The sequence below is a fragment of the Mercurialis annua genome, linkage group LG6, assembly GCF_937616625.2.
Source record: "Mercurialis annua linkage group LG6, ddMerAnnu1.2, whole genome shotgun sequence".
NCBI classification, from domain to species: domain Eukaryota; kingdom Viridiplantae; phylum Streptophyta; class Magnoliopsida; order Malpighiales; family Euphorbiaceae; genus Mercurialis; species Mercurialis annua.
In genome coordinates this window covers 11396380-11417293 of record NC_065575.1, presented here as the reverse complement: position 1 = coordinate 11417293, position 20914 = coordinate 11396380, and the positions used below count along the sequence as shown (strand labels likewise).

Here is a 20914-nt window from a genome sequence, read left to right as displayed (position 1 = left end):
AGTTCAGAGTAGTTTCTTACAGGCTGTTTTTTCCTATAAATGTTATAACTCTGATTTTTGTTACTCGGGTTTAGATTTTTTAAGGAGTCCCGATTGTATTCTTTTCTCCTGATTCAAAGTCGTAGCCTTTAGTAGCATTTTATGCTGCTTATGTGCGTAAGCTTTGAGTTAGGGGGCTGCCACTTCTCATGGCTTTTTTAATATAATATTATTCATAAAAAAAATGATTTAAAAGTTAATTGATTGTATAATTTGTTAATTTACATTTTTAAATTATTCTTGTTTCTTTTTGTAACTTCCGCTCTATCAGTAACACGGAAGAAAATTCATGGTTAGGGCAGATTTATATTACACATAAATTATTCAAGAACATTAACGTAAATGCATAGTTCACCATCCAGATCGAGTTGCCCCGGATGCCAATATAAATAATATAATTGTGATAATTAAAAATTTATTAGTGTCTAGCAATTGATTTCGTTCACTTTTTATTCTATAACAATTCATTATTGCCTGTAATTTTGAAAAATTAATTAACTAAAGCATCCAGCCAGGGATGAATCCATTGATATTTTCACTTGAGCTTGCAACAGTCGCTTGATCAGTTTCCACTGGAGTACTGTAACTGCATTCCCAAACCAAATAAAATAACAAAGTTAAAAAATCTAGCAGGATAAACCATTAATGATAATGAATTAGAATTAATGTTGCACTGCATTTAGCGATTATTACCCGATCTGCGCGTGATTACTGCATTGTAAAGAATCGACGAAATCCTCCGATGATTGAGCAGGCTGGCCGCGATCATAGTGAACGCATTGGTCCCTAGCTTCCCATGGTGGTTCAAGAGCTGCATTAGTTTCATCCAACTGTATCCATAACAGTATGGAAATGTTTTCGGATTAGGAAAGATCATTGGAAATAATTTTGTTGGCAAAATGAGTTTATCTATTTATAATTGGGTATTTAATCCTGACTTTTAATCGGTTAAAATGTTCCATCACATTCCAGCCTTGCTTGGTTGGGGGTAAATAGATTAGGGAAGTTGTACTTTCCGGGAAGTAGCAATTTTTTTTTTACTTGGTTCGATTTTTATATTTTACTTCCCGGGAAGTTGGACGTTTGACTTCCCTTTTACTAGGAAAGTAACTTCCCTAGCAAAAGCCAAGAAAGTAGAACTTTCCTAACACTTTGTTCGTTTTTCCTAATTTAACTTTAATTTTTTTCTTTTTTTCTTTTAAAATTCATATAATTTTTTTTTTATTTCAAAAAATATACTTATATTATTTTATAATTGTTATTTATAATACGTAAATATTTTTATTAAATATTTTATATTATGTAAAATTCAAATAAAAAAATATAATTTTTAATTTTTAATATTTAAAAACTCTTCTAAATAGTACTTGAATCGTAAAATAAGATAATAAAAAAATTAAATTATTTATTGCTCGATTTTTAAATTAAAATTATTTGTTTAACAATATAAAAATTATCAAAGGACATTTATGTCTTTCAGTTAAAAATATAGTATATTATATTAAAATTAATTTTGTACTTTCCGGGAAGTAAAAATTGAAACAAATAACATTTATCAAACTTCCCAGGAAGTTAACTTTTCAGGAACTACACTTCCCAGAAACTACACTTCCCAGGAAGTTACTTTCTAGGAATTGCTATAGAACGAACCAAGCGAGGCCTCCATTTTTTGAAATTTCACATTTTATAGCAAATTTCTGTTTTATATTTCTTGAAAAATGGAAATTTGCTATAAAATATCAAATTTTAAAAGAATGGGACGAGTTATGCAATGTCTTAAGCAATATGTTTAAATCGCTACAAACAGAAAAAGTCAGAATTAAATATGTAAATAATTTTAATAATTATGGACAAATTGATGATAGTTTTTTAAAATAATTTTGATAGTCTAGTCCGTCAATTTTACGAGCTGTAATGATAATATTCAAAAATTGGGTTAAAACTCTAGTTAATCAAAATATTTTCTAAAAATAATTAATCCAAATGAAATGCAAATTACTATCTTATGTTAGTTTTATGATAAATTTAAGGGAAAATGAACTCATCTATTCACAAATTATAATTTTTTTTTTCAAATATACCATAATTTTTAAATTTTGCCAATTTGATTTGTCATTTATTCGATTTTTTCGAAATATACCCAAAACATGGATATATATTTGGATATATTTGGTAAAATTCAAATGAGATTTGAGTATATTTGAAAACGATCGGTTAAATGATGCGTCAAATTGGCAAAATTCAAAAATCATGATGTATTTGACAAAAAAAAGTTATAATTATAGATAGATAAGTTTATTTTGTCTAAATTAAAATCTTATTTGAAGAATTGCAACAAGATGTTGCTATGACAGAATTGATATCTAGAAACATAGTTAAATAGTTCATAATGGCGAAAGATAAACTACCTTCTTTCTTAAGGCATTGTGGGTTTCCAATAGCATTTCTTCCTGCAATGCATGAAACTTTATAGCATATATAAAGGTCACAAGTGGATGTAAATGAGAGCTTTTATTAATTTTTTTGGTTGGAATAATGCTATATAATTTTTTTTTAATCTATTTTTTTAAATCCATCTGACGTGATAATGAAAAAAATGAAGATATATTTTTTAAAGAGAGGTTGGACGAATAGAATACTACTATTTAAGAAGTAATATTGAAAATGGTATAAAATGATGAGTTAAAGAGTATTTTTTATTTGTTTACGCAAGTGTTAAGAGAAATTAATTCATATATTTACCTTCTTTTGGAGATCAGAAAGTTGATCAATCATGGATTGGTTCTGCAAAATAATGAACATTTTTATTTTTAAAAAAAAATGAAAGATATAAATAAAATTAGCCTACTCACTAGTCACTGCTGAAGTCATGGATTTAAAAAACCCATTGAAGCCAAACATTTAAACAATATAACTAGACTAAATGATTAATTATTTGGTCGAATTCAATGCAAATTATATCAAAATATAGAGATATATATTTAAGACACGTAGATTTACAATGGACAAGTAAAAAAGTAGTCTCCAGAATGATACCATTATTTGAAAATGGAAATTCAATTTAAATTAGATTTAAAATAATTGAAACTTTAATGGGTACGATGCATTGTTAAAAACTAATTAATTTTAATAATTAATCATTAATTGAAACTTTAATGGGTACATAATATAATTTTAATCAAATTAATTTATACTGTTCATTTTACAATAAATGAACTTGAGGGAATCGCAGTCCGTTATACTTTTATTTTGGTTCCTTTTAGTTGGTCATTCATTTTTATAGCATTTGAACACAATTACAATCGTTTAACAATATTATTTTTATTTACAAATATTTTTATGCTATAAAAAGTGTCTTCATATGAAAAAATATTTCAAAGTATATAAATGACGAAACAAAAAACAAATAACTGAACAAATAAAAAAATTTATATGATAAAACTAATTTAAAACATTAAATTAAAAAGCTAAAACTAAAATAACAAATATATAACTACAAGAAACAAATGTTTAAATTAAAAAAATAAAAGTGAAAATGATACGTTTGACTATAGTAAACAATTGTGTCTAAATTAAAAACATTAAAAAATAAATAATTAATTATAAAAAACAAGTGTCTAAAATTAAATAACGAGTATTCAAATAAAAATAATTAAAATTTAAATATGTGCACAATGATAAAATTTAATTATTATAATTAATCATGTAACACTTTATTGTATTTAGATTTATTAAGAATAAATTCACTTTAATATTTATCATGCTAATAAAAAATAATAAAAATAAAAATTGAAATTGAAATTAAAAAATAAAAATGAAAAACAAGAATCAGATAAATGAAATCGAATAAAAAAAATTAAAATTTACTAATAAATTAAATTATATATATTTAAATATAATAAGACAAAAATATGGATTATACAAAAACAATGATATAATAAAAATTATTTTTGATAGAGAAATAAGAGAACAGTGATCAAACTTCTATACATTGAAAAGCGTAATTTTGAAATCAAATTTTGAAAAATTAGGCACGATGGTATACTTAAGTTTAATGGAGTATAACGCATAATTTTTTCTATTTTATTCTTAATACAATCAAAAATATCATGACAGAACTAAAATTGTTGATAGATATTTAAATTTGGCTTAATCACCAAAAAATGCCAAACCTATATGTTTTATGTCAATTATAGCCAAACTTTTAAAAATCACCAGATTTAGCCAAACCTTATATGTTATGTTTCTTTTTTAGCCATTTTTGAATCGAACCGTTTTTTCTGACACCGTGTCGTCCACGTCACCGCCAACTAAGCAATTGACTGCCATATCAACTGAAATATTTAAATAAGGTTTGACTATAACTGACACAAAAAATAGGTTTGGTATTTTTTGGGTGAATAAACCTAATTTTAATTTCAAGCCAATTTTTAAATTTAATAATTAGTAAATTAATTATATCATTTATGAAATTTATATATATTTAAAAATAATTAATATTTCCTATTTAATACTAATTAAAATTAATTTTAATTTTTTATTAAACCTAATTAAATCTAATAAATTTATATTATAATATATTTTAATGAATATGTAATTAAAAAAATATATTAATGTATTACTTAGCAATTAATGTTGAATTTAATTTGGTGAAAGGGTTTAATGTTCATGATGATTTTGAACTTGATTTATTATTTTTAATGTTGTTGAGATCTTATTATGACTGGGTTTAGATAATAAATAAAATAATTATGTGTAAATTAAGATAAGTTTTTGGCTATGCCGAGTAAAATGACATATGCGTTTATGTTTATAAACATCATGATATATATTGATTACACTAAAATGAGCTTCACTTTTTAAAGAAAAAATGAGACAATAATTACACTCGTCCTTTAAATAAGCAGTCTATTCAGTGATTATTTTTATGTTTATGTGTGTATAGTTGAATTATGAACACTGTCGTATGTTTGTTGTGTATATTACTCTCAGATTGTTCGTCGGAAGATGAACAATTGGATCTCAAACGCGGCGGTGTCAAAGAACCGACGACTGAAATTTAAAAAAAATAAATTTTAAGATGAATATGACATTTTTTATTTAATAGAATTTAAATTAATTATATATCCATCAAATATGTAAAAAAAAATTATTAAAATTATTTAAATATAGTAAAAAAATACATTAATTTTAATTAACGTTAAATAAAAATATTATTTTTAAATATATATGAATTTTATTATAATATAATTAATCATTTAATAATTTAATTTTAAAATTAGTTTTATTCACCAAAAAATACAAAACCTATGTATTTTGTGTTAGTTATAGCCAAACCTATATATTTTGTGTCAGTTATAGCCAAACCTTATTTATATATTTCAGCTGCCATGTCAGCCAATTGCTTAGTTGGCGGTGACGTGGACGACACGGTGTCACAAAAACCGGTTCGATTCAAAAATGGCTAAAAAAGAAACAGAACATATAAAATTTGGCTAAATCTGGTGATTTTTAAAGGTTTGGCTATAATTTTCACAAGACGTATAGGGCATTTTTTGGTGATTAAGCCTTTAAATTTATTTGATCATTTCGCCAAAAACAAAATCATTATAATTCTGGCTATTCCAAATCACGTAGTAGAAACATTCCACCGACTGCAGTAAAAAATTAATCATTTAAAAATGTCTCATATTTTTTATTTTGATTTTGATTTTAAAAAAAATAAAAATTATCAATTTTTTTCAAATTTAAAAAAATATTTAGTCTCAATTGTACTTAATATTTTAAATAGAATTTATTTAGAAAAAAGATACAAATGTGTCTTTTGTATTTGATGCGTATATTAAATAAACCCTTATTCCTTTAAAAAGTTATGGAATATTATACTTACTCCAACCCAATAAAGTTGTTCACTTTTATATTAGGCCTAATCACTCAGAAACCTTCAACCTTTAAACTTTTTTTCAATTGCACTCTGATGTTGAAAAACTCTCTCAAAACTCTCCCACCTTTAAATTCTATTAAAAGATAACAAATAAAAGGATAACCATTAAATATACTCCTGTAGTTTTTACTATTCAGATAAGAAGAAATTAAAAGTTGTAAGCAGCAACTAAAGATTGAAGAAAGAAGAATACCTTGGTTAATCTGATATGCTTCAAAGATGAGTCAAGCTGGTATTCAAGCTGCTCAAGTTCCTTTGTCCCCATATTTCCTAAATCTTCCCCAAGGAAATTCCTATAACATCCCAACTAAAACTCTATTAAGCACTACTTGAAAAGGATATTATAGTCAATCATAAATTATATACTGCATTACCTTTGTGAACGCTGTAGGACCTCCACTTTGGATTTTAGCTTCAAATATTCCTGATAGTTCTTCTGCATGCACGTTAATTGTCGCAGTTAATCATATATGTTGGTACTATCGAATTAATATGCGGACTTTTAAGTAAAATATTACCAATCTATAAAATTAAAATAAGAACATATATACAAAATTTGATTATACTTCATCCAAGTGAAAAGCAAAGACAGTAAAATGAAGTTTATACCCAACAAGCTCGTCGAGCTGCCATAGCTTGACGAGATGATTTAACAATAGAAGACAAGAAAAGCTAGTAGATCGAAGAGCGGGTTATTAGCCAAAACGGTACTAAACTTTGTACTTTGTATCAAAATGTTCTTTAATTTGTTTCGGATCAGTTTTTTTTTTACATAATTCGGCTATTTTTAATAATGTGACAACCAAAACAAGAATGATTTTTTTATTTTTTTTCCACGTGAGATGACACATCAGAGTTTGCTTTATTTGTTTTATTTTTTTAATGATATACATTTAGATAAGTTTATTTGATATGAAAAAGACTAAATCTTTTATGAAAATTTCACAAAACTCCAAATTTTTCAATTTTATCCAATTTGTCTTAAAACGCATGATTTCGTTTCAATAATGTCCAACTATGTAATTTTGCTCATGTGGCGCCTACGTGGCGTTAATGTGACATTGTTACACATCAACGTCATATAAGTAAAATTGTATAGTTAGACATAATTGAAACGAAATCACGCTTTTCAAGACAAAATAAGATAAAATTAAAAAATTTGAATTTTTATAATGAAAAGTTTGGATTTTTTTAGTCATTTGGCAAAAAATTATTTATAGTTTGACAATAAAATTTACATTCATTGGGAAATTGAACCATCCACTATTCATAAAATAAAAGTACACGATTGATGAAAAATCAATAAATAGTAAATATCTGTACAAAATATGCTCTTAAACAAAACAACCATAATTAATTTAATTCTAATATTAAAAGATTAGCAACAACTAAGATGTTTTGCATTTTGCACACCTTATTAACACTTTAATTGTCCCATGGTGTGCAAAATGTGAGACATCTTAATACATATAAAGATCTGCCTTATTTTGTTTTTATATATTTGATTAAGCAAACAAAAAATGTTAAAGATTCCATCTTAGGTTTTTTAGTAGTAAATTTTTAATATTTCATCAAATAATTAAGGCATAATCACTTACAATTCTCCCACCTTTAGCCTTTTTTACAATTGCATCATAACACAAGAATTTTCCAACTTTAATCTAATTTAGGTTTTTATATTTCAATTGTATCTCAAATTAAAAAAAAAAGACAATTTAATTACTTTAAGGATGAAAAATTCAAAACAACTAAATAAAAGGATAATATTATATTTTTTCAACAAATCCTTAATCTTTAAAAACATTCAAATAAGTTTTAAATAAATAATTTTTTTTTAATTTTATTAAATATCTTATTAAATGAAAAATTCTTTAAACCCCTTCACCATCCACCGTACTCCTTCAATGTATGAGGCCGCCATCGTCCATCAAAAACACCACCGCCATTCACGCCGTCGTCGTCCACATTGCCGTCTGAATGACCATCGTGGTTTGTTCTTAAGGAAGAACAGATGTCTGTGGTGTGTTCTTCAAGGAAGAACAAACCAGATCTGTTCTTCCTTGAAGAACAGACCCGACCGGTCTGTTCTTCAAGCCCGCTCGACAAATTTGTTTTTTTATGTTCTTTTGTTGTCGAAGTGTTTTTAATTTTTTTTGTAAATCGACTTCGTTTTGTGTAAAGGATATTTTTTACGGTTTTTGATTTTAAAAAATTATTGATAATTAATAAAAAATTACAAAAAATAATTATTATTTGATTTTAGTGAGAAAGAAAGTTTTTTTATATTATTAGTAAGGCAAAATGAACTTATCTACCAACAACTATCGTGGTTTTGTCAAATATATCATGATCTTTTAGTTTTGCCAATTTGATCCATCATTTATTCGATCTTTTCCAAATATACCCAAGACTCATTTAAATTTTGCCAAATATATCCAAAAATATCCAAGCCTTGGATATATTTTGCAAATATTGAATAAATGACGGATTAAATCGGTAAAGTTCGAAAATTATGGTATATTTGATGAAACCTCAATAGTTGTGGGTAGATAAGTTCATTTTACCTATTAGTAATATTAGCGTTTAACTAGAATATAAGATAAAAATGAAGGATTATTTTAAATGTTTTTACAAATAAAAAGAAGTCAATTTAATATTTTGGATTACAATTGAAATACAAAAACCTTAATAAGGGTAAAAGAAGAAAATTTTCTATGTTAGGTGCAATTGTAAAAGAGGTTAAAGGTGAGAGGATTTTGAATGATTATGCCAAAAATTAATTAACTCAAAACTAGAAACTTCATTATGTATCCTAACTTTGAAGGTGATTACTGTTGTGAAAAAATTGTTTTAATTTGTCCTATTCTTAATTTGTCATTTTGTGTTATTTCAAAACAACATAAATCCCACATGGGAAGTGTAGAGCTCCAATATTGAGTTTATAAGGGTTTATGCAATATAGGCTCATAAGTGTGTTGAGGGGGAAGCAATGGGCTCGCGCCACCCCCCCCCCCCCCCCCCCCCTCCGGAGTAGGCTTGAGGGTTGGAGTTCGGGATGAAAGTCAAGTGGGCTTGTCCGAGGCTTGACTAAACTTTTTGCAGCCCGTTATAATTTTATTTATTATTTAATAATTAAAGCCTTATATGAGAAGGTCCTATTTTAGCATATGTTAAATTATTTTTGCTTGAAGCCTAAAAATCTGGAACAAATCTTGACTGAGTTTAATTAAAACGTTTTTATTTATTTAACCATGTTTTTAATTAAGGATCCTCCACTCACTGATTTCGGTTATGTTTAACTTAACCTCTTTTACGTCCTCATTCATTTACTTGCTGATTACGAATTTAAAATTGAAATGAGATCATGGCTGGATTAGTGGGATACGAAAATCGTATCAAATATTTTATTCACTGCTACTTCTGATCCTATTTTCGAATTAAATAGATGGCTTAGTTGTATCCTGGGGTATACGCTGAATATAGCGAAATATACTTTAGGTCAGTGAAACATTTTCACGCCTCAAAGCTTTTACATTCTGTTCATCTCTCTGAATTATACAACAATCTAAAGTATATTGCTATGACTACTGAGACGATGAATACGAGTCTTACTGGTGCTGACAAGACCGACGCTCCACCTACGGTCGCCCTTCCTACTGGTGTCGTTCCGCCGACCTTAATGGCAACCGTTCCATACGCCAAACCCTTTCCAGACATCTCAAAGATACAAGTCTTTGACGGTGAAAACTTCCGTAGATGGCAGGAGCGGATCTTTACTGTTCTCGACATGCATGGTGTTGCCTCTGCATTAATTGAGGCAAAACCTCTTCCTACTGCTGTCAAGGAATCCGAAACATGGCTTTATGCCAATAAGGTTTGTCGACACACAATAATCAGTACATTATCTAATGAACTTTTTGACGTTTATTGTGCGTACAAGGAAGCAAAACAGATATGGGAGTCCATGATCAGCAAGTACACGGCTGAGGATGCTGGCAAACAGAAGTTTGTAATTGGCAACTTTTACAAATGGACGATGGCCGAGGATAAGGATATGATTTCGCAGATTAATGAATACCACAAACTGCTGGAGGATCTTAAAGGAGAATCGATTGCACTCCCTGAGGAATTCGTTGCTGGAATTCTGATTGAGAAATTGCCTCAATCATGGAATGACTATAAGCAGAATCTGAAACATAAGCATAAACAGCTTACTTTGCAGGAACTGATCACTCACATCATCATTGAGGAGACGAACCGAAAGGAGATCAAAGCTGCCCGAAATAAGGCACTAACAGCAAGGGCAAACATGGTGCAAAGCAAGGGGAACTTCAAGAGGTATGATCAAAAACCCCCTGTAGTTGTGAATTCCGATTACATGCCCAAGGTTGCTAACTCCACTGCTTTTAAAAAAAAGAGTACCTGTTTTGTGTGTGGAAAGCCAGGTCACTTTGCAGCTCAATGCAGAAAAAGAATGAGAAATGGCAATCCTCCTAAGCCAAATGCGAATTTGGTTGAAGGAGATGACATAGTTGCTGCAGTCATTTCTGAAGTGAATCTGGTGGCTGATGCGAGAAACTGGGTGGTAGACTCTGGTGCTACCAGGCATATCTGTGCAAGCAGAGATGCTTTTTCCTCCTACAAACCAGTGGGGGATGGAGAAGAACATGTGTTCCTTGGTGATTCCCGAACAGCTCCTGTTCTTGGAAAAGGAAAGGTTCTTCTCAAGCTCACATCAGGGAAGACATTGGCTCTGAATGGAGTACTTCATGTACCAAATATTAGGGCTAATTTGTTGTCTGTTGCACTAATGGGTAAGGGTGGAGTTAAAGTGTCATTTGAGTCTGACCAGATTGTAATGACAAAAAATAATGTCTTTGTGGGAAGGGGTTATTGTAATCAGGGTTTATTTGTTTTGAATGTTGCTGAAATAATAAAAGAGACTGCATCTCCTTCTGCTTATATTATTGACTCTATTGATTTATGGCATGCTAGATTAGGACATGTGAATGCTAGCTATATAAAGAAAATGCAATCAATTGGAATAATTTCTGGCATTAATAAAACGAATTTGGATAAATGTCAAATATGTGCTGAAGCTAAATCAACAAAGAAAACCTGTCATTCTATTGTTAGAGAATCTGAACTACTTAGTTTAATTCACACTGATTTAGGAGACCTAAAACAGACCATGACTAGAGGTGGTAAAAAATATTATGTGACCTTTATAGATGACTGTTCTAGGTATGCTAGGGTGTATTTGCTAAGAAATAAAGATGAAGCATTTGATATGTTTTTAATTTATAAGGCTGAAGTTGAAAACCAACTTAATAAAAAGATAAAAAGAATTAGATCAGATAGAGGAGGAGAATACATAGCATTTAATGACTACTGTGAAAAAGAAGGAATAATACATGAAGTAACCCCTCCATATTCCCCTGAATCTAATGGTGTAGCAGAAAGAAAAAATAGAACCCTAAAAGAAATGATGAATGCACTATTAGTTAGTTCTTCTGCTAGTGACAACTTGTGGGGTGAAGCAATATTAACTGCCTGTCATTTACAGAATAGAATACCCTATAAGAAAACTGGTAAAACACCTTATGAACTGTGGAAAGGATATAGACCTAACCTGAAATATTTAAAAGTGTGGGGGTGTTTAGCTAAAGTAATGTTGCCTGACCCTAAGAAAAGAAAAATAGGTTCTAAGACCTCTGATTGTATGTTTATTGGGTATGCTGAACATAGTGCTGCATATAGGTTCCTTGTTTTGAAAAGTGATGTACTTGATTGCAACATTATAGTTGAAACTAAAAATGCTGAGTTTTTTGAGAATGTGTATCCACTAAAGACTGAGTCAATTTCTCATATGCCCACTGTTAATGAAAATGAAACTGAAAATATAACAGTGAACTCTACTGAGGAGTTGAGACGGAGCAAAAGACAAAGAATTGAAAATTCTTTTGGAAATGATTTTTATACTTATTTGGTTGATAATGAACCTCAAACTTTTAATGAAGCTGTTTTCTCTTCTGAATCTGTTTTCTGGAAAGAAGCTATTAAAACTGAAATTGATTCAATTAATCAAAATAATACTTGGGTTTTAGTTGATTTGCCTCCTGGCGCAAAACCCATTGGCTGTAAATGGATTTTTAAAAGAAAAATGAATCCTGATGGTTCAATTGAAAAATATAAAGCTAGATTGGTTGCGAAAGGCTTTTCTCAAAAACCAAACATTGATTATTTTGACACTTTTGCCCCTGTAACTAGAATTGCTTCAATTAGAGTTTTAATTGCATTAGCTTCAATTCATAAACTTTTTATTCATCAAATGGATGTTAAAACTGCGTTTTTAAATGGCGAGTTAGAAGAAGAAATTTATATGACTCAACCCGAGGGTTGTGTTGTTTCAAAACAAAAGAACAAAGTTTGTAAACTTTTGAAATCATTATATGGTTTGAAACAAGCTCCTAAACAATGGCATGAGAAATTTGACCAAGTTGTGATTAGTGATGGGTTTTCCTCTATTGATGTCGATAAATGTGTTTATACTAAAGTGACTGAAAGTGAGTCTGTCATCATTTGTTTATATGTGGATGATATGCTTATCTTTGGTACATGCCTTGGTATAATACATGAGACAAAGTCTTTTCTTGCTTCTCAATTTGATATGAAAGATATGGGTGAAGCAAATGTAATTTTGGGTGTTAAAATCATAAGGAATGGTGATAGTATTATGCTGTCACAAGGGCATTATGTTGAGAAACTTCTTAAGAAGTTTGGACATTTTGATGTCACACCTGTGAGTACTCCTTATGATGCTAACACTCAATTGATGAAGAATAAAGGAGATCCTGTGGCTCAAACTGAGTATGCTCAGGTTATTGGGAGTCTGATGCATCTGATGAATTTCTCTCGACCTGACATAGCTTATGCTGTGTGTAGATTGAGTAGATATACTCATAATCCCAACCGTGATCATTGGAATGGCATTGTCAGACTAATGAAATATTTGAGAGGAACCATGAATTATGGTATCCTATACAGTGGATTTCCCGCTGTACTAGAAGGGTACAGTGATGCTAACTGGATCTCTGATTCAGATGAGACAAAATCCACTAGTGGTTATGTGTTTACACTTGGAGGAGGTGCGATTGCTTGGAGATCATCTAAGCAAACGTTAATTGCCAAATCTACTATGGAGTCCGAGTTTATAGCTCTGGAATTAGCTGGCAATGAGGCTGAGTGGTTGAAAAACTTCTTAGTCAGTATTCCTTTGGGAATAAAACCAACTCCTTCAGTGTCTATGCATTGTGATTGCCAAGCGGCAATAGCCATTGCTAAGAATAAGGCTTACAATGAAAAGAATAGACATTTACGTCTAAGACATGATGTGGTAAAGCAATTGCAAAAGGATGGAATTATGTCCATTGATTATGTGAAGTCAGAGCTGAATTTGGCCGATCCTCTGACTAAACCTTTGGGAAGGAAAATGATCCTTGAAACATCGAGGGGAATGGGACTTGTGCCAATTTGAGTATTAACCGTGATGGTAACCCGACCTCTGTGATTGGAGATCCCATGAATTTGGTTCATACGGGTAATAACAAGTCATGTGTTAGTCCTGCTAGTACAAAATTTTGATTTAGTTCATTCCTATGGTGTGAGTTGTGCTAGAAGCAACTATTGTGAGGTTGAGTTTATAACTCTTAATGATTTCATAGTCCTTAAGGATAGTTTATATTTAGTTGCTATATAAACTTGATGAAATCACCTATATGAGTGTGGAGTGGGGCCGCTCCTATATGACTTGTGGCTAAGTCGTTAGAGCACTCATGAATAAACAGGTACGCGCACGGCCTAAATGCGCACAACCGCGTTGAGTAGCAGTTTGTGAAAGTATGATGTGAGGGATGAGAATTATAGCTTACAAATGGAATTCTTGGTTCATAGAAGTTTAAAACTTCACCAGGCTTACCGTGAGTTATACCTCTTCTTTTCAGGTTTTGGTTCATAGTCCAAAAGACACCGAAACTGATGCATTTATATTTATAAGAGAAACTAATCCAGCAAGTGTTTTTCTGTTTTGAAATAAGTGGGGGATTGTTGTGAAAAAATTGTTTTAATTTGTCCTATTCTTAATTTGTCATTTTGTGTTATTTCAAAACAACATAAATCCCACATGGGATGTGTAGAGCTCCAATATTGAGTTTATAAGGGTTTATGCAATATAGGCTCATAAGTGTGTTGAGGGGGAAACAATGGGCTCGCGCCCCCCCCCCCTCTCCGGAGTAGGCTTGAGGGTTGGAGTTCGGGATGAAAGTCAAGTGGGCTTGTCCGAGGCTTGACTAAACTTTTTGCAGCCCGTTATAACTTTATTTATTATTTAATAATTAAAGCCTTATATGAGAAGGTCCTATTTTAGCATATGTTAAATTATTTTTGCTTGAAGCCTAAAAATCTGGAACAAATCTTGACTGAGTTTAATTAAAACGTTTTTATTTATTTAACCATGTTTTTAATTAAGGATCCTCCACTCACTGATTTCGGTTATGTTTAACTTAATCTCTTTTACGTCCTCATTCATTTACTTGCTGATTACGAATTTAAAATTGAAATGAGATCATGGCTGGATTAGTGGGATACGAAAATCGTATCAAATATTTTATTCACTGCTACTTCTGATCCTATTTTCGAATTAAATAGATGGCTTAGTTGTATCCTGGGGTATACGCTGAATATAGCGAAATATACTTTAGGTCAGTGAAACATTTTCACGCCTCAAAACTTTTACATTCTGTTCATCTCTCTGAATTATACAACAATTACTTCTACTATAATTCTAAAATACCTTAATTTATGACACAAGAGTCTCAAATCATCATTTGTATGTTTAAAATGTTGTCAAATAGAATAGGAAAATAAAAGTTAAAAAAATAAGAATAAAGGAATTGATGCTAATTCATATTAAGACTATGAATTAATCATTACATCATTTTGAAGCATTAATAGGTCATTTTCGGATTAGATAAACAAGGCCTCACTTCGCATGCAAATTAATTCGAAAATTACCTTTACCATTGAAGAAAAATTATCTTGAAAAAAAATCAATCCCTTAATTTTTCTGAGTTCTGATTAGATGGACTAAAACTTTAAAAATGAAAATACTGACTGCAAAATAAAAATAAAAATAAAAAGTTACCTGTGTGTCATGCGCAGATTGGTTGGAGTCCAGTGCTCCATAACTGCAGCTCTGGTACTTCTCAATTGTCTTTGCCATACTGTCAGTCGGTGAATATACAACAAAAAAAGAAAAAATGAGTCTGTCAACTAATTCTTAAAAGTTAATGCATTTACTCGTAAATTTGTTGATTTCTAATTTATCTTATATTCTTGTTTCAACATTTTTTTCGTATAATATATCAATGTCTCAAACCAAACTCGCCAAACGTTGAACACAATTCGGACCGAAATTCATAATCTGAATTCTATCAATGATTATGTATACCATTATCAATATTAGTGCATTTAATGTAAGTTTTCAAGAGATTTAGAACGCTCTCATATTAGTGCAGCTTAAGTTGATATTAACATTTCTAAAATTTTACATATTCAAATGTTAAGGTAAAATAATTTTTTATTTCATATATCTAAAAAAGGATTTCTTTTATATCTACAATGTTTTCTATTTTATCAAATATATTCATAAAATATAATTTAAATATTTTAATCCGTCAGTTTTGCTAATTGGGACATATATATATATCCAAACCTCAAATTGTACATATTTTCAAGATTTATTTTTATAATTTTTTTTTTTAGATAAATGATGGGTTTATTAGCTCAATCACAAAGTCGTGATTGGCAAATGCCTAAGAAAGGCGAAAATTCAATTGAATTTACAAAAGAAAAATAAATTCCTATACACATCATTTCCGGTGTAAACAAAAGCTTGATTGTTGTCTTTGTAGTATTCCACCGCTTTGCAAATCGAAGAAAACACCACCGACTCAACATCTAAGAACTCATTCTTAAAGATTCTCTTGTTTCTAGTCTTCCATAATTCCCACACAACATAGAACCATATTGTTTGCCAAATATTTCTGAATTTCTTAGCAGCTAAATCATCCCAGAAATAGAAGAAATCAATCAATGAAACCGGCATCACCGAAGCGATATTACACATACGAAGCAACTTGTTCCACACTTGCCAAGCAAAACGACAATGGATAACTATATGGAGGCTGTCCTCATCATAAGAACAGAACGAGCAAGCCAAATTCTCAGGAGAAATTATACCTCTATGAGCAAGAACGACATTGGACGATATTCTGTTTCTGGCAAGCAGCCAAAGGAAGAAGAGAATGCGAGGAGGGAGCTTGAATTTCCAAAAGAACGAAAATAAAGCTGCATTGTATCGACCTAAACCAGCAGCTCTGTGAATATTATCAGTCTGAACAGTAGATGAAGCATGTTGGAGAGCAGATGGAGTTGTGCGATGGACTGTTGCTTGACGAAGAGAAGGAGCTGGCTGATGTGAACTGACATTAGCAGCAGAATAAAGAACTCTGAAGCAAGCTGGAGTGTAGCAGTTCTTTTTATTCCAGCAGAAATAATCGGTATCATCAGGTCTTGGTAAGCAGTTTTGTAGCTGAGCTAAGAGAGTATCCAGAAGCTGTTGATCCCCCACACGAAGACGCCTATTCCAGGTAATCTTGTAACAGCTGAGATTATCATTAAAGAGCTCCAAGACCGTGGCCCTTTTGTTTGTTGCAAGACTAAAAAGCCTTGGGTAACAAGAAGATAAAGATTGATCCCCAAGCCATTTATCCGTCCAGAATATTATGTTTTCACCATTACCTAGATGAGCTGACAGTCCCTGTTTAAATACATTCCAAATTTGAACATTTTTAACGCAAGATGAATGAACTCCACGCCAAAGGTGAGATAGCTTGGTCGTATTTACCGAGTCGAGGTCACGCCAATCTGAAATATTAGAACTACATGAAATAACCGAGGACCAGAGAGAACAATTACTTTGAGTCGATAACTTCCAAATCCACTTTAAAAGAAGAGATTGGTTCTTAATACGCATAGGTGTGATATTTAAACCACCATTAGCCATCGGTGAGCATATATCGACCCAAGAGACCTTGCTGAAACCCATATGATTGCCCGAGCCACTCCACAAAAATCTTCTCATATAACGTTCAAGAGTATTAATCACCGACTGAGGAATCGAGAAAGAGCACAAATAGAAAACAGGAAGGCTACTAAGAACAGACTTTATCAGAGTTAGCCTGCCTGCAGGAGAAAGTAGATTACCTTTCCAAGTCGCTAATTGTGTCGAAAAATTGTCAATTATAGGGTCCCAAAGCTTGGCTCTTACGGACTTAGCTGAAAGAGGAAGTCCCAAATAAACAAAAGGCAGAGAGTCAATCTTACAGTTAAGAATTTCTGATGCCGCAGAAGTAGAAGCTTCGTCAACGTTAAGCCCAATGATTGCCGACTTCTGAAAGTTGATTTCCAATCCTGAAACCAACTCGAAGCATCGAAGAATGCGTAATAAATTCCTAATCATGCCAAGATCATTAGGAATAAATAATAAAGTATCATCAGCAAATTGCAGTATAGAGATCGGTTCAGGATACCCATCAACATGAACACCATCAATCAAGCCCAAGTTTATTGCATTTGAAATAATTGCCTTCAATCCTTCAACTGCTAATACAAATAGCATCGGAGATATCGGGTCACCTTGTCTAACACCTCTGCCCATATTGAAGTTCTTAGAAGGACTGCCATTAATTAAAACTGATAACTGGGCTGAGTCGAAAAAAGAAGAAATCCACTTAATCCAAACTTTATCAAAATTCATCTTAGATAACATTTTCAAAATGAAATCCCATGAAATAGAATCAAAAGCTTTTTTGAAGTCAAGCTTGATTAAAAAGACTTGATCCTTTCTTCTGTTGGTTAAGTGAATCAATTCTGAAGCAATCATGTGACAATCATGAATGTTTCTTCCTTTAATAAAACCGAATTGGTTCTCTGAGATAATTAAAGGAAGAAAAATAGATAATCTATTAGCCAATACCTTAGATATAAGCTTGAAGACCCCGTTAATTAGACTGATAGGCCGAAAATCTTTGATATCAGAGGCACCTTTCAACTTCGGAATAAGGACAAGAAACGCTGTGTTCAAACCCGGAGGGAAGAAACCCGAGCTGAAAAAAGTCGAAAACAACTCTAAGAAGTCATTCTTAATAATACTCCAAGCTCTTTTGTAAAAGAAGAAGTTAAACCCATCTGGACCCGGAGCTTTATTATCGTCACAATCAGATAAAGCCGCACAAATTTCTTCTTCAGAGAACATTCTAACCAAATTATTCTCAGACCCCTCACATTTGTCATAATTCACAGTTACCTCTTTTTTGAAAATCAAACGATTTGATACCTCAGTTTTGAATTTATAAATTATAAGGCCCTTTTGTTAAATATAGGTACTAAATTGTTAATGGAATGAAATGTGAGGTACCAATTCGTTTAAAAATGATAGAAATGGTTTTAAAATAAAAATTATGTGTCCGAAAATAGATTTAGACTGAGGTTGGATATTTTTATTCCTATTTATAAAATTGACGGATCATAATGTTCAAATTATATTTTAGGAATATATTTGACAAATGTCAACATTGTGAATATAAAAAAATATTTTGTTAAATGTCAAATAGCTTTATAAGAGTAGATTGAAATGCATATGTAACACAATTCAACAATATAAGGGTCTTTCAATTAATATATTTTTATATAGAAAGATTAGAAAAATAATGAGAAAAATATCAACGATGTTCAATTAAATTATAAAATAGTAAGCCATTAAAGTAAAAAAATACAAAAATACTACTTTGATTCAAACTGTTAAAACTTATCTCATATTGCAGCATCCACTGGTCTCATTCTTTACTTAATTCTTCTTAAAATATAAATTTATAACAGATTTATGTCGACATAATTTGACTGTATCTTTTTGTAATGTTTGTTATGGATTGAGCAGAATAAATTTAATGGGATAACTCATACCACTGTATATGTTGAATCCTAATATCCTAATTTGACTGTATTTTTTATTTTTTTCTAGTACTGTTTCATGCCATTCCTCGGAATAAATTTAGCATATTTTGTTTTGTTAAGTACAACATTTGAAAAAGAATCACTATATCAATTATCTATAACAATATAAATGTAATAATTCACAAAATAGATTCAGTGTTCATATACATAAATAATAGTACATGGTTTTTGTTTTATATTATATAGTACTGTTTCATTTAAAACAAATTTTGGTTATACAAAATACTTCTAATAGAGATTATAAGTATTTAACTGGTTTTTTTTATAATTAGCAAGAAACAAATATGCATGATTAACACTAGATGTTTTGTTGAACTAATGGAAGCGCATCAAAAACATACTCAGGGAAAGTTTGCAGCTTTAGAAAAGAAAGGAATGTTATTTTTATTTTATTTTATCATTTTCTTTTCCTTGAAACGTAAATTGATCCAAAATCCCATCTCACAAACATATTTCTATAACATCAACTAATTAAACATTAATTTCTTGATAAAAAAACTCAAAAAAAAAAGATATTTTGCTGTGAAAAAAATTCATAAAAAGGTAGAACTAGATTAAAAAAAATTAATCTCACTTCAGCTTAATTATTATTAATCCAAGTAGTAGTCTCTTAGTAAAGTTATAAATGAAACAAAAATTAGTCAATTAATCTCCCAGAAAATTACATATGCAAAATATTATTATTGTCCAGATCTCCAAGGAAAACCTAAGCTACTGCAGATTAATTCATGATCAAGAAGATGATATTAAAAAGAGAAATAAAAAAACCTGGGGCTACTGCAGAATTCATAAAGCTTGGCACGGTTAGAGAAAATAATAAGAGCAACTTCAGCATCACAAAGAACAGATAATTCGTAAGCTTTTTTAAGCAGACCATTTCTCCTCTTAGCAAACGTGACCTGTCGGTTGATTTTGTTCTCTATCCTCTTCAGCTCAACCCTTCCTCTTCCCATAGTACTGAATTTAGGGTTTGTCTGATATGTTTCTGCTTCTTCTTTAGGGCAAGAACCGGTTCTGCTGCTTTATTACCAAAGTAGGTGGTTCACAGCTAGGTTTTTGGTAGCTAGAGTGAGAGGGTAATGGCAAATGGGGTATCTTTAATTTTCTTTGCTTTTTGAATTGATAGGAAGATTGAACATGGTGGGTCACTCGATCTTTCTTTTTTTTGGGTGCTCTTTCCAAATTTATATCATCTCTGGGTTTTGTTATTTTTTGCTTAATGTTTTTGCTTGCTAGGTTGTATTAATTCAGAGAGTAAAAATTTCTTGGCCAGAAAAAGAATAAGGATCATAGTATTTCCATCAGTGTATTATTTACTTTTCAACTCATTTGGTATTTGTTTAGTTTTATGTATTCTTGTTTTTTTTTTTATATAATCTCACCGAGAAATCGTCAAGTAGAATTGTGAACCACCTATATTAGAGATGGCCACGGTTCATAACCCGGCGGTTCCGGTTCGGAACCGCCGGGTCACGGTTCAAGAAAAAGTGGAACCGGCCCAGAACCGTCTAAGAGACGGTTCCATGACGGTTCGGAACCGCCGGGTCACGGTTCAAGAAAAAGTGGAACCGGCCCAGAACCGTCTAAGAGACGGTTCCATGACGGTTCGGAACCGGACGGTTCCGGTTCAGGACGGTTTAGAAAAATAATTTAAAATAAAATTAAAATTTAATTACTAAAAAATATAATTTAACAATAAAATAACTCACGGAGATAATATTATAAGAAAATAAAGAATTTTGTTTTAAAAATTAAAATATTAAACAAAAATTTAAATAAAACAAATATAACATATAT

At 30.8% G+C, this 20914-nt stretch overlaps 1 protein-coding gene across 1 annotated transcript; it reads right to left on the bottom strand.

Moving 5' to 3' along the window:
* Positions 1–417: 417 nt before the first annotated feature.
* On the bottom strand, positions 418–20344 carry LOC126685696 (MADS-box protein CMB1-like). The gene is made up of 8 exons (XM_050379623.2): positions 19886–20344; positions 15186–15264; positions 6358–6419; positions 6177–6276; positions 2782–2823; positions 2448–2489; positions 733–869; positions 418–625 (listed from the first exon to the last, which is right to left on the bottom strand). The coding sequence occupies exons 1-8, from the start codon at positions 20068–20070 to the stop codon at positions 538–540; spliced, it is 735 nt and encodes a 244-aa protein (XP_050235580.1). The 5' UTR covers positions 20071–20344; the 3' UTR covers positions 418–537.
* Positions 20345–20914: the final 570 nt, after the last annotated feature.

What these genes read in the sequence shown, in the direction of transcription:
- LOC126685696 (XM_050379623.2), bottom strand. Translation starts at nt 20,070, where the DNA reads ATGGGAAGAGGAAGGGTTGAGCTGAAGAGGATAGAGAACAAAATCAAC. An exon ending in AATCTGCGCATGACACACAG is followed by an intron (nt 6,420 to 15,185) that starts GTAACTTTTTAT and finishes ACGTGCATGCAG; the next exon opens with AAGAACTATCAGGAATATTT. An exon ending in GTCCTACAGCGTTCACAAAG is followed by an intron (nt 6,277 to 6,357) that starts GTAATGCAGTAT and finishes GGGATGTTATAG; the next exon opens with GAATTTCCTTGGGGAAGATT.